The following is a 12,447-nucleotide window of genomic DNA, read 5'->3' as shown; positions in this document are numbered from 1 at the left end:
ATAAAGCTAGTCATGGCATTTCAACCTGAACTAAAAAATGCACAAACATACTGTATAAAATATCTGCATGACAATATCTGGTCTTGTCTTAAGAATCCAGAATCTTGGGCTTTTTATAATCCTGCAATTTTCAAAATCTTTTCTATTACTTTATATCTAACAATCTTATAAAATAGCCTACTTTATTAATTCTATTATCACAGATTAATTAATGCTGACATTTAGGAAGTTAGCCACCTTATGAGAAATATAGATTAGTTTAACTAAGCTTCCTCTCCACTCTCAACTCTTAATAGTCTCCCCTTCACTCACTAGGCTCCAGCCACTAGTTTTCTTTCTATTCTGGAATTACACTATTATGGAAAATTGTGGTCTTCTATAAGAAGAGGCTCTGTCTAATTAATCTATGTATTCCTAGGACCTAGCACTTAACAGAAACTCAATAAATAGACAAAATAACATATGGGTTATAGCCCAGTAATCTGTTCAGAGTTGATTCTATATTATAGGTTCAGCAATCATAATAAAACGTTAGTTGAGACTATTCCAAGTGGACACATACGTGCCTTTAATATAATTTATGAGAATATAATGGACACAATCAATAACTGCAGCTACATGCTGGTGGCCCAGAGCATCAGACCAAGTGAGTGGTTCTCTTTACTAAATATGCCATAACAATGCTTTTTTGTTTTGAGTGCCATGCAATTTAGCACAAATGCTGACTATTCTCAAATCTTTTAAAAAGGGATGGAAAGACTGGATTATGAGGAAATTTTATTAGGTATTTTTAAAGGCTTAGAAAAACTTTTTTTCTAAAACTAATTTTTCAGAAAAGGCATTAATTTGAGAGAAAGAAGCTTCGATTAACAAGAACCACTACTTCCATCAACATTTAGGAGGGAAACTAATGATAGATCCTTTAATATCACAATGACTCTTGTTCCTCAAAAAAGCATTATTTATAAGTCTACTGTAACTAAGCAACTCACGTTCTCAATGAACTGGGTATTAGACAGCATAAGGAAGTCATTGAAGACATTATGTAGACGACAATCTGTGGCTTTAGTTTCACGAATTAGTCCGTCCACTTGTTTCTTGATTTCATGTGTCCTAGAGATAGTCTGTTGTGAGAATTCCTGTAGAAACTGTAGTAACTATTTAAAAACAAACGTAAAGTAGTATCATTATTACATGCATTTATTCTTTGTGTCAAAACAAGAGAGAACCCATTTCCTTTCACCTTTGTATGTCTGTGCTGGAATGCACAAGAGATGCTATTTTTGTCAGTACTAAGACCAAGTGGCCTTGAAAAACATTGAGAAAGCTGGTCAAAACAGTGGCAAAGAGTCAACGGACACTATTTCCTTTCTGGAGAGATTTTTAAGTTCTGTTTGGTTGTCATTCTACAAGGATCACAGACAAAGGGTAAAATAACTACTACTTTTTAAAAATCCTATTGATATGCAACTTTGGAATCCTGGGCTTCTTGGGCCTCCCGCCTGAAGAACCCAGAATAATAACCACGTACTGGTTTGTCTACCGCCCTACTCAGTCCAGGTACCATCATGGAATCGCCTGACTACCGCCCAAGCAATCCCGCGACGCGCGGAGAATCGATCTGCCCCGCCTCAGGAAGAGAACCTGCATCTGGGCCGCAGTCTGAGTACTCAGGAGCACTGAGGGCTAAGGCAGACGGGCCCGCCCCCTCCCTGACATCTGGGCACTGCCACGAAGTAGTCATCGAGGGCGAGCGAGGTGTATTATTATTAAGACAGGTGGCAGAGGGACAGCCTGGATGGGGAGAACCCGGGATCCAGACCTTCCGCTCGCAGAACGCACATCACCCCAGGCGGCCCGCCCTTCCTCCCCCACCCCTTCCATTCAGTCCCCGCCTCTCACGCCCGCGTCGGCTGCCAGCGACCAGCTCTGGCTGCTCTTGCGGATCTCCTCCACCGACCAGGGCCGCTCCCACACGGGCTCGGACGCCGGCGGCCGCTCTTGGTTTGGAATCGTCCGGTTCATCTGCAGCGGTAAAGACAAGAAGAAGGGCTGAGCTTTGGAGGAGGCGGCTGCTCCAGCCCGGCCCTACTCCGCACCGCCGTCCTCACCATCTTGGCAGTGCACTTAGGCGAACTCCGGACCGCGAAGACCGCACCCACCCAGGTCCGCAAACGTCTAGAAGCCGAGTCCCCAGCAGCGCGGCCCCCACATGTGACCTGCTCTCACGTGATCAGGCCGCACGTGACAGGGTTCACACGTGACCGGACGTGAGGCGCTCGGGAAAGGAAGCTGCGGGCTGCTCTTGAGGGTGAGAGTCGGGAGCCTTACAACTGGGCGGGGGCAGGGAAGCGAGAGAAAGGTTGGGTGCAGACGCCAAAGGGCGCTGAAGGGCTGGGCCGGGCCAGGATGCCCTTCAGTGGGAGCGCAGAGGTGGCGGCCGGTGATTAGCTGCAGAGCACGCTGCCTGCCCCTCATGTCCAGAGGGAGGACCCCAAAAAGGAGCCTGTGGAACAACCAGCATGGAAGCTTTAGAAGGCCGGCGATGTAGGCAGAGGAAAAGGTCTCCCTTGCTGCGCCCATTCTTTGCAGTTAGTCCACTCCCTGTCGCAGGGTGGGCACACGGGCACTCAGTAAATGAGGAATGGCTGATCTATCTGGCCATCAGTGGGTTACTGGGTTTCAAGTCACTGCGTAGAGCCTGCTTAAAATCTTTTGCTCTCTCGGTATTGAACTCAGATTCAAGTCCAAACTTCTCATATGACAGGCAAAAATCTTTTATAATCTGATCCCTTCCTGGGAATCCATCTTCAGCCCTGCCTGCTCCCCTCTAGTGCTCAGAGGTCTGGCTATTATTCTCTCTCACGCTTCCTTGAAGAGTCCCTTTTGTGATGAATCAACTTACTTTTTAAAGGGAAGGGGAGTGGTAGATAAGGGTAAAAGAGGTCAGATATAAGGTAACGAAGAAAACTTAACTTTGGGTGGTGAACACAATACAATATACATATGACATTCTCAAACACTTGAAAGCTATATAATTTTATTGACCAATGCCATCCTGATAAATTTATTAGAAATAAATAAAATACAGATCCCAATTTCCATTTCTGTTTGCCCAAGGGCCAGTAATTAACCACCATGAACTTTCTTCCTCAACAAAAAAAAGTTGTATATCTTGCACGGACATGGTATTCAATGTGATGATAGCTGTAAAATAGCTAGCACAGTGCCTATCATACAGTGAGCATTAAACAATATTACTTAGCCATAAAAAAGAATGAAACCTTTCCATTTGTGACAATATGGATGGACCTAGAGGGTATTATGTTAAGTGAAATAGAGAAAGACAAATACCATATGAGTCCGCATATATATGAGATCTAAAAATAAATGACAAAGCAAAACAAACAAACTCATAGAAACAATAAACTGATGGTTGCCAGATGGGAGGGGGGGTTGGAGGGTTGGGTAAAAAAGGTGAAGAGGATTAAGAAGTATAAATTTCCAATTATAAAATAAGTCATGAGTATGTAATGTACAGCATAGGGAATATAGTCAATAATATTGTAATAGCTATGGAATATGGTGAAAGATGGGTACTAAATTTATGATGGTGATCACTTTGTAAGATATATAAAGGTCTCATCGCTATGTTATGTACATGAAACATATAATATTGTGTGTCAACTACAGTTGAAAAATTTAAAAAACAGATTTTATCACTTCTATGCCCTTTATTTGTTTAGCTCTTGAACTTTCTTTTGTTTTCCCTTCTATCACATAGTGAAGACTTCCCTGATTATCCCTTCAGTTATTTTCTATAGGTTTGTAAAAATATTGATCATAAAGTATTACATTGCATTATAATTTATATATTTGTATCCTCTTTAATAATAGCTACCATTTATGAAGTACTCAGTGTTTATGAAACACATGCATATTTAATTCTCCAATCACCTTATGCTATAGGTACTATTACCCCCATGTTACAGTTGAGAAAACTGAGGCACAAGGAGAATAACTTACTTGTGGTAACTTACTCAAGGTTAGAAAAACAGTAAAGAATCAGACCCAAGAACCTACATGGTTAGCCACTATGTTACACTATAGCTAGTCTTCATTTCTTAAGGGAACTTCATTTAAGTCGTCATCTACCAACCTCCTAGCCATCTCCCCATTCACCAAAAAAAAAAATAACACTTTAGAATTTGGTTGGTAAAATTGAGGTGAGCCAGTTATCAGACTTGAATCTCTCCTAACATCATCATGGGCAGCTTCAATGGCCATGTGGAAGAACCTGCCTCAATGTACCTTAATCTATATCCCAATTCCCAAAGCCCCTTGCTTACCCACAACCTGGACCTTATAACCTGAAATTTTCTGGTTTCTAGATGCAATAAAGCAGCCTCTTAAATTTAAAGATCTCTCTCTTATGCCCTAATCTGTTCTCAACTAACCCAAGCCTCAGTCCCTCAGTGCCCCTTCCCCTACCTCATTCAATTCTCTTAGCTTTATCTTCTTGCCTGTTCTGCTTAGAGCCCATTATAGTAGCCTTCAACTTCTCTTGACAGTCCTTTAATATCCCCACCTTATGTTTCTGACACATGTTCTTTGAGTGTGATGTCAGTTTTGACTAAGAACTACAAGGCAAACAAAAGCTTTATTTGAGGGTCTTTAGGAATTGTAATTCAAGACACAGCTTTGGGTAGGAACTCAACTGTGTTTCAAGGTAGAAAAAAAGTTTATAAAACAGAAAAGTGGGGAGTTCTGAAGGGAAGTTGTTTTTAAAGTGCTGTGATTGGTGCTGGCAAACTGACTTACACTGTGCTATGCTGTTGCGGGAAGCAACACCCAACAGAGGAAATTGGACGCTCAGACAATTTTGTTAGAGGAAGGAGAATTTATTGGCTGGCGGAGCATGTGGAGTTAACAAACATCATGCACAAGCTCCCTTTGGTTAGATTTATTACAGTTTATATACCTCTGCAGTGTCCATGCAAGGGGCTCGTGATTCCTTTGAGGTTTCACATGTGCCTTATGACTCAGAATGGGGAGGGGAAGCTTCGGGTAGGGGGCTGCAAGCAGGGAGGAATTTTCAGCCCATTGGCCTTAAAGGTCGTTTGTTTTGTGACCTTAGCATTATCAGCACTGTCATAGGATTTTGGAACAGAGAGACAGGACATTGAGGCTGTAAGTAGGAAGCAACACTTATTAATGCCAGCATCTGTTCAGCGGATTCCTATCCAAAGGCCAAGCCCTGATTGTAACATAACAAGCAGTTTTATACAGTCTTGTTATTCCTACACAGCAACAGAGATAAGGAGGAACATTACTTGGTTGGCAAGCCATGAATCAACAGATGTGAGCTGGAGAGTCCTTGAGGTGGGAGAGGTAGCTATGGGAAAACATGTTAGCTGGAGAATGCTGAAAGGGAGATAGAGGGCAGTTAGGAATGGGCTTTAACCAGCTGAGTCAGTCATTTCTGTAAGCCCTTTCCTTTGTATTTTTCAGATGCCTCCTTTCTCTCTTAATACGTGGTTGATTGCTTATGTCTGTAGCTAGGTGAAATTTTAATTCTTTTAATATAGAGTTCAGTGATACAGAGTGAGTCCCAGGAACTGTATCAGGACGTAGCCATTTGTGGTTTAGCCCAGTTCCAAAGTTCAGTTTCACATGGAGGTGGTGTGTTAGCTCAGCTTCCTAGAGGCCTCCTGGACCCATTTTAAATTGTTCTTTTGACAGTATTAAATCCATTTTGCTATTTTTGTTTCACAGCTAGCTCTTAACTTTAAATCAGTCGAAGTTGTTCCTTTCCTGCACCTAAGTTCCTGAAGGAAATCACTACAAATTCGTATTCTACAAACTTTGCTGGACCCTAAGTACTGATTAGCAGTCCTTTTATTTATCTTTGATTTTTATGCTTATCCTTGATCAGCTTCCTTTGATAACGTCACACTGTTCAAACTATGCAACCTACATTCCTCTACCAGGGAGAGCAGATTTCTGCCTCGCTTCATACTTATAATGTTTTTATGTCTACACGTCTCTCATGCATCTCTTTATTTGCACACAACAGAATTCAACTGGCACACTCAAACAAAATAGAATTTTTGGGAAAGATACTGCAGAGCTCACAGAAATTAAGGAAAAACTAGGCAAACAGGTCTTGGGAAGAACAGAAACCAGAGCAATGCAGGACAGCCTTCTCTGAGGCACTGCCATCAGAATGATTCAGCTCCAGTCATTTCCCTTCTTATGTTTCTTCACTGAAGTTTCAAATTCCTAAGATAAACAGAATCTGATTGACTTCCCTTAGGTCATATTCCCACTCTTCTAATTGACACTTCTACTGAGACCACATAGAATGGATATAAGTGGGTCCCAAAATAAAAATTGGGGACTGCTACTAAAAATGGAGAGAAGAAATGCTAGGCAAACAACAGGCTAGATGCTCCCTCTTTCTTTCAGTCTTTGGAATTCGTGCCCAAGGTCCGTGACTGAGTCTTCCTGCCTCCCATGTGATAGTGCTGTTTTGAACTCCACTTCCTATGTGTTTGATCTTGCTCTCTTTATTGGAACTTCTCCCATAGACCTTTCAGATATTTTTGAGTCATACTTTTTATTGAAATTGTTCATATTAGTGAGTTCTTTCACTGCCATAACCATGCCTGAGAATTCAGATAAATCTGTCATACGGTATTTTAAAATTTAATTCATTTGCATTTTAATAATTTCACAGTCTTTTAAATAGTTATTCAAGTGTTAAAATTTAAAATCTACTGCAAGTCTTTAGATTTTTGGTACTGTATGACATTGAATGACAATTCCACATATTTATCTCAGTTTATTCCTCAATATTATAACCTCCGATAAGATTCTGCTAAAAAAAAAAAAAAATAAGATGCGTACTTTTAAGGGGAAATACATGCCTCAACATTTATGAAATTATTCATTCAAGTTTTTGGTTCGCAAATGAAATCTTCAGTTTAACCAATAATTCCTGTCTTTCTTTTAAGTATCTTGGCTCAACTACTCACCCAAATACATCCAGCCACTTCTAATAATACCAACATCATTATCCAGAATTTGTTGGCAAATCCTATCAGGAGACACTGTAACTGTCCTAGGAGTCCGATTCCTGCACTGACAATTTAATCAAAATTGAACTACTGTAGGAAATAATCCCATATTGGATACCACAGCATCAGGATTATTTTACTCGTGCATTTTCTTCCCTCTGTGTGTGCGTTTCCCAATGTTTTCTTAAAAAATACATTGGACATATAACGTGTAAATTTAAGATGTACAACATGTTACTTTAATACATTTATATATTGTAATATGATTGCCATTGTATTGTCATTTGTCACATTACATAATTATAGTACAATATCGTTGTCTATATTCCTTATACTGTACATTAGATTGCTATGGCTTATTTACCACTCATTGCATGTTTATACCCTTAAACAACATCTGTTTTATCTCCCATCCCCTGCCCCATCCCCTGGTAACCATCATTTTACTCTCTCTTTTTTTTTTTTTTGAGTTTGACTTTTTTATATGCCACATATAGGTGATATCATATAGTACTTGTCTTTCTCTGTCTTATCTTACATAGCATAATGTGATCAAAGATCCATTCATGTTGTCACATTGCTTCACTCTTGCCAGTAGCAAGTCTTCAACTCCTGCATTTGGCAAAGATATTGATTACATATATTTAAATATTTAATAAATTATAGTGTGTTTATTATATATAATTTAAAATTTTCTCATCTTTTAATGGTGTCACTTTTCAATTTTAAATCATTTCAGGTTTATGACAAAGTTGGAAAATTGGACAAAAAATTCTCATATATCCCTTATCCAGTTTTCCTAAATGTTTATATCTAACATAAAGATGATACAATCAAAACCAGGAAATTAATATCAGTGTATTATTATTATTTAATCCACAGACCTCATTCAAATTTGGCACTTGTCCCATGTCCTTTTATGGACCAGAATCCCATCCTGGACTACATAGTACATTTGTCCTCTCTCCTTAGTCTCCTTTAATCTTGTATAATTTCCTTATCTTACTTTTTCATTCATGACCTTAACTCTTTTGAAGACTATCAGCCAATTCTTTTATAGAATTTCCATCAATTTGGCTCTGCTTCCTCATGAGTAAATTTAGGTTATGCATTTTTGGCAAGAACAGAGTGTGAAAAAAACAAATATAGAAGAATGTTTAGGAAAACACTAAAAAGGAAAAATTGAGGGTGAATTAGCCTTACCAGACATGAAAACATACTATAAATTCTCCATAATTAAAGCAGTTTAGTATCCTTGTGTGAGTAGACAAAGAGACCAGTGGAATAGACTAGAAATCTCAAAAACAGACCCAAACATATTTGGAAACTTACTATATTGAAAAAGTGGCATCTCAAGCCACCAGGACAAAAATAGACTTCTGAAAAAATGGTGCTGGAACAACTGGGTAGCCATTTGAAAAAAAAGAGAAAAGTAGAACCATACCTAACACTTTACTTAAAAATAAACTCCAACTGGATTGGAGATCTAAATGTAAAAAAGGAGCGGAGAGGGAAGATGGTGGACTAGGTAAAAGCAGGGTTCTTCTCCTCCCAGGACCACATTGATATTACAACCAAATTATAAAATAAATCAACGTGGAGAATCACCTAAAGTCCAGCTGATCATAACGCCTACATTTGATAATATAAAGAAGCCGCATCGAAGCTGGTAGGTGGGGCAAAGTCCTGAATCGGGCTAGACCTGCACCCATGGGTGGTGGAGGATCACCAGGAGGGAAAGCGAGGCTACAGAGGTTCTCCTGAAGGAGAAGGGGTCCTGGTCACATCTGAGGGCAACCCAGCCCAGGGTCCCAGCCCAGAAAAGAAGAGATTCCAATAACTCTGTAGAAACTAGAGGGGATTCTGGCCATCTGGGTGAGACGGAAGGCGACTGAGCCCCTAGATATCACTTTGAAGGACCCATGCAAAGGTTTTCTGACCTGCAGACACTTACCCAGGACATCGGCAGTGGGTCTGAGGCTCGTGTGGGATTCATTCTGAAAAAGTCTCCATTACCTGGAGTTAGAAAGGCAGCCACCATTGTGCTTTAGTCCATCCCCCTACAGACCATGCCAGCTTGATTGTGTAGACCCCTCCCACAGAGCCTTTAGGAGATGCTAGTCTGAGGGGATCAGCCCGCCCCGCCTAACCTTCAGACTGCTGAGCGTAGTTGTTTATGGTTGGCTGCCAAGACCTGAGCTGAGTGATTCAGAGTGAAGTATTCACAGCAGGGCGGCCATTATTGTGAGCAGCATTTCTAATCCCGGCAACAGAGGCCAGCACTGTGAGCCCCATTTCAGAGATAAGGTCAGGCAGATCGCTGCTGCCAACATGAACTTGGGCAGATATCAGGGACTTGTGGGCCAGTCCCAGACAGCAGTTGGTCTTGCTATGATCTGGGTCATCTGTGGGAACTTACAACAGTTACCAAATTTCCAGCAAGACTGAGGCTGTTTTGATCTGACAGCCATTGTGTCTCTGAGACCCAGCCCCACCCAACCTGCAGACTGCCCGGGGCAGGTATTGTTAACTTGCTGCCAAGCTCAACTCCGAGTGATTCAGAAGCAAGTGTTCACAGTGGGGCAGCCACCATTGTGAGTGGCCTTTCCAATCGCAGCAAAAGTGGCCAGCCCTGTAAGCTACATTTCCATTCCCAGCAGACAACCAGTGCTGTGGGCTACATTTCATCGGTAGGGATAGGCAGATCACTGCTGCCATCATGAATTTGGGTAGATATTGAGGGCCTGTGGGCCATTCTCAGACAGCAGCTGGTCTTGCTGTGACCTGGGTCTTATGCAAAAACTCACAACAGTTATCAATTTAACAGCAAGACTGAGGCTGTATTGATCTGATTACCACAATCTCTCTGAGACCTCGCCCCACCCAACCTGCCGACTGCCTTGGGCTCTGTTATTGGCTTGCTGCCAAGCTCAGCTCCAAGTGATTCAGGACCAAGTGTTCACAGCTGGGCAGTAACCTTTCCAATCATAGCGAAAGCCGCCATCCTTATAAGCTACATTTTCAATTCCCAGTGGGCAACCAGTGCTATGAGGTGCATTTCGATGGAAAACATGGCGGAGTGAGAGACGTGCCCGGATCTCTCCTTTTGAAACAACAATAAGCTGAACATCTAAAACTCAACAGAAAACACCCAAACTGCACACCAGCACGTCTGAGTGTGGGATCTGCATAAAAGACTGCCACAAATACTTTAAGGCATTATATAAAGCAGGGATCCAAGAGGCTTAGACGCCACCTACTGGAAACCAAAAGAAAAGTGCCTTCTTTGCAACAGACTACAGTCAGACCTTTATATAATACACCCTCTTTCTGAAAAACAGCATAATACACTTCCATTAATGCCCAGGCGGAGAAATAGTCCATTAAACACCATGAACAACCAAGATGGCAAGACATCTCAGAAAGAAAGAGAAAAATCTCCAGAAAATAAGCTTACAGACATAGAAACATGCGACTTAAATCACAGAATTTAGGATGGTACCTCTGAAAAAACTCAGTGAGATCAAAAACAAATCATATCAACAATTTCAGGAATTGAAAAAACAACTAGATGAGCAGAGCAAGGAGATTGAAATCCTCCAAAAGAACCAAATAGAACTTCTGGAGATGAAGAACACACTGTAAAAGTCGAAAAATGAAATAGCAAGCTTGGGAAATAGAGTCGACAAAATGGAGGAAAGGATCACTGATATTGAAGACAGAAATATAGAAATGCATCAGAAGGAAGAAGAAAGGAACCAAAGAATGAAAAATAATGAAAGAGAAATATAAGAACTAGCTGATACCATCAGGAGAGAAAATATAAGAATAACAGGCATTATCAAAGGCGAGGAAAAGGAGCAGGGACTAGAAGCATTTTCAGACAAATAGTGGATGAGAATTTCCCAAATCTAAGAAATGAGCTGGAGCTTAGAATTCAAGAAGACAACAGAACACCTAATTATCTCAACCCAAAAAGGTCTTCACCAAGACATATTGTGTTAAAGTTATCAAAAATCAACGAGAAGAAAATGGTAACATATAAAGGAAAACCCATTAGATTATCATCAGACTTCTCAGCACAAACCTTACAATCTAGAAAAGAATGGAATCAAATATTTAAATTATTAAATGAAAGGACCTATCAGCCTAAAATAATGTATCCAGTTAAGCTCTCCTTTAGATATAAAAGAGAAATTAAGACCTTTCTGGACATACAAAAATTGAGGGAATTCTCCAATATAAGACTTGCACTACAGGAAATACTGAAAGGAGTCAGCTCACCTAAAACAAAACAACAACAATAAAAATACATAATTAGGAGTAAAGTGACTATCAGGCAAAAAGAAACAGAGGAGTGCAACCCTTAATAAGAACAGGGCATTATAGCTTAAGTAATAAGAAGTGAATTATAACAAGATAGTAACATTCAGCATAAATAGGGAAAATTTGAGACAACAATGACTAAAAAGGGGAGGATTCAAAGATCCACATTCACAAAGGGGAATAGCGATAAGGCACGCACAGAAGAAAATGAACGACTGTATATATATGTAACTATCCTTTCCCTATTCATAATGGTAACCACACATCAAAGATTCAGAGCTGAAGTGTATAACATAAAACAAGAAGAACCAGAGGCAAAACCCGCAAAAGCCAACCAAAATAAGGAAACAGAATCACAAGGACGAGGAAGCAATGGAAACATCGTGCTACCAGAAAGCAAAAGATAAAATGGCTATAAGAAGACCTCATATTTCAATAATCACCCTAAATGTAAATGGATTGAACTCACCAATAAAAAGGCACACAGTTGCACAATGGATCAAAAAACAAAACTCAACCATATGCTGCCTCCAGGAGACACATCTCAGCTCCAAAGACAAATATAGACTCAAAGTGAAAGGGTGGAAAATGATATTTCAAGCAAATGGCATTCAGAGAAAAGCAGGAGTAGTGGTACTAATAGTGGATGAACTAGACTTCAAAATAAAAACGTAAAGAAATATACTGAGGGACACTTCATAATGATAAAGGGAAGCATGCACCAAAAAGACATAACTATTAATATATGTGCTCCCAATCAGGGAACTCCAAAATATATAAAGCAATTGCTAACAGAACTAAAGAGAGAAACAGACCAAAACACTATCATAGTAGGGGATCTAAATACCCCAGTGTCAGATATGGACAGATCATCCAAACAGAAAATCAATAAGGAAATAACATCCTTAAATGACACATTAGACCAACTGGACATAATTGACATATACAGAGCCTTCCATCCCAAAACATCTGCTTATACATTCTTTTCTAGTGCACATGGAACATTCTCAAGAATCAACCACATACTGGGACACAGAGATAG

General features: G+C 40.3%; 2 protein-coding genes across 12 annotated transcripts in view; one reads left to right on the top strand and one right to left on the bottom strand.

The window, feature by feature from the left end:
- LOC105288954 (WASH complex subunit 2A-like) overlaps positions 1 to 2,249 on the bottom strand; it is a 50,897-nt gene extending 48,648 nt beyond the window's left edge. For 3 of the 8 annotated variants that reach the window (XM_011355427.2, XM_023527977.1, XM_023527976.1), the window contains exons 1-3: positions 2,112 to 2,248; positions 1,903 to 2,025; positions 993 to 1,157 (exon numbers count right to left, since the gene is read on the bottom strand). In XM_011355427.2, coding sequence (XP_011353729.1) covers positions 993 to 1,157; positions 1,903 to 2,025; positions 2,112 to 2,114 — 291 coding nt within the window. In that variant the 5' untranslated portion in view covers positions 2,115 to 2,248. Of the gene's footprint in view, positions 1 to 992; positions 1,158 to 1,531; positions 1,827 to 1,902; positions 2,026 to 2,111 lie in introns of those variants that run through there. The other 5 variants (XM_023527978.1, XM_011355428.2, XM_011355430.2 and 2 more) reach the window with 3 other exon arrangements.
- MSMB (microseminoprotein beta) overlaps positions 2,181 to 12,447 on the top strand; it is a 72,839-nt gene continuing 62,572 nt past the window's right edge. For 2 of the 4 annotated variants that reach the window (XM_023527982.1, XM_011355462.2), the window contains exon 1: positions 2,193 to 2,311. The gene's annotated coding sequence lies outside the window, so the exon portion shown is untranslated. Of the gene's footprint in view, positions 2,312 to 12,447 lie in introns of all 4 variants that reach the window. The other 2 variants (XM_023527979.1, XM_023527981.1) reach the window with 2 other exon arrangements.

Source organism: Pteropus vampyrus, unplaced genomic scaffold (assembly GCF_000151845.1).
Source record: "Pteropus vampyrus isolate Shadow unplaced genomic scaffold, Pvam_2.0 Scaffold20, whole genome shotgun sequence".
NCBI lineage: Eukaryota > Metazoa > Chordata > Mammalia > Chiroptera > Pteropodidae > Pteropus > Pteropus vampyrus.
The sequence above is the reverse complement of the archived record's forward strand: the minus strand, read 5'-3'. Positions and strand labels throughout refer to the sequence as shown.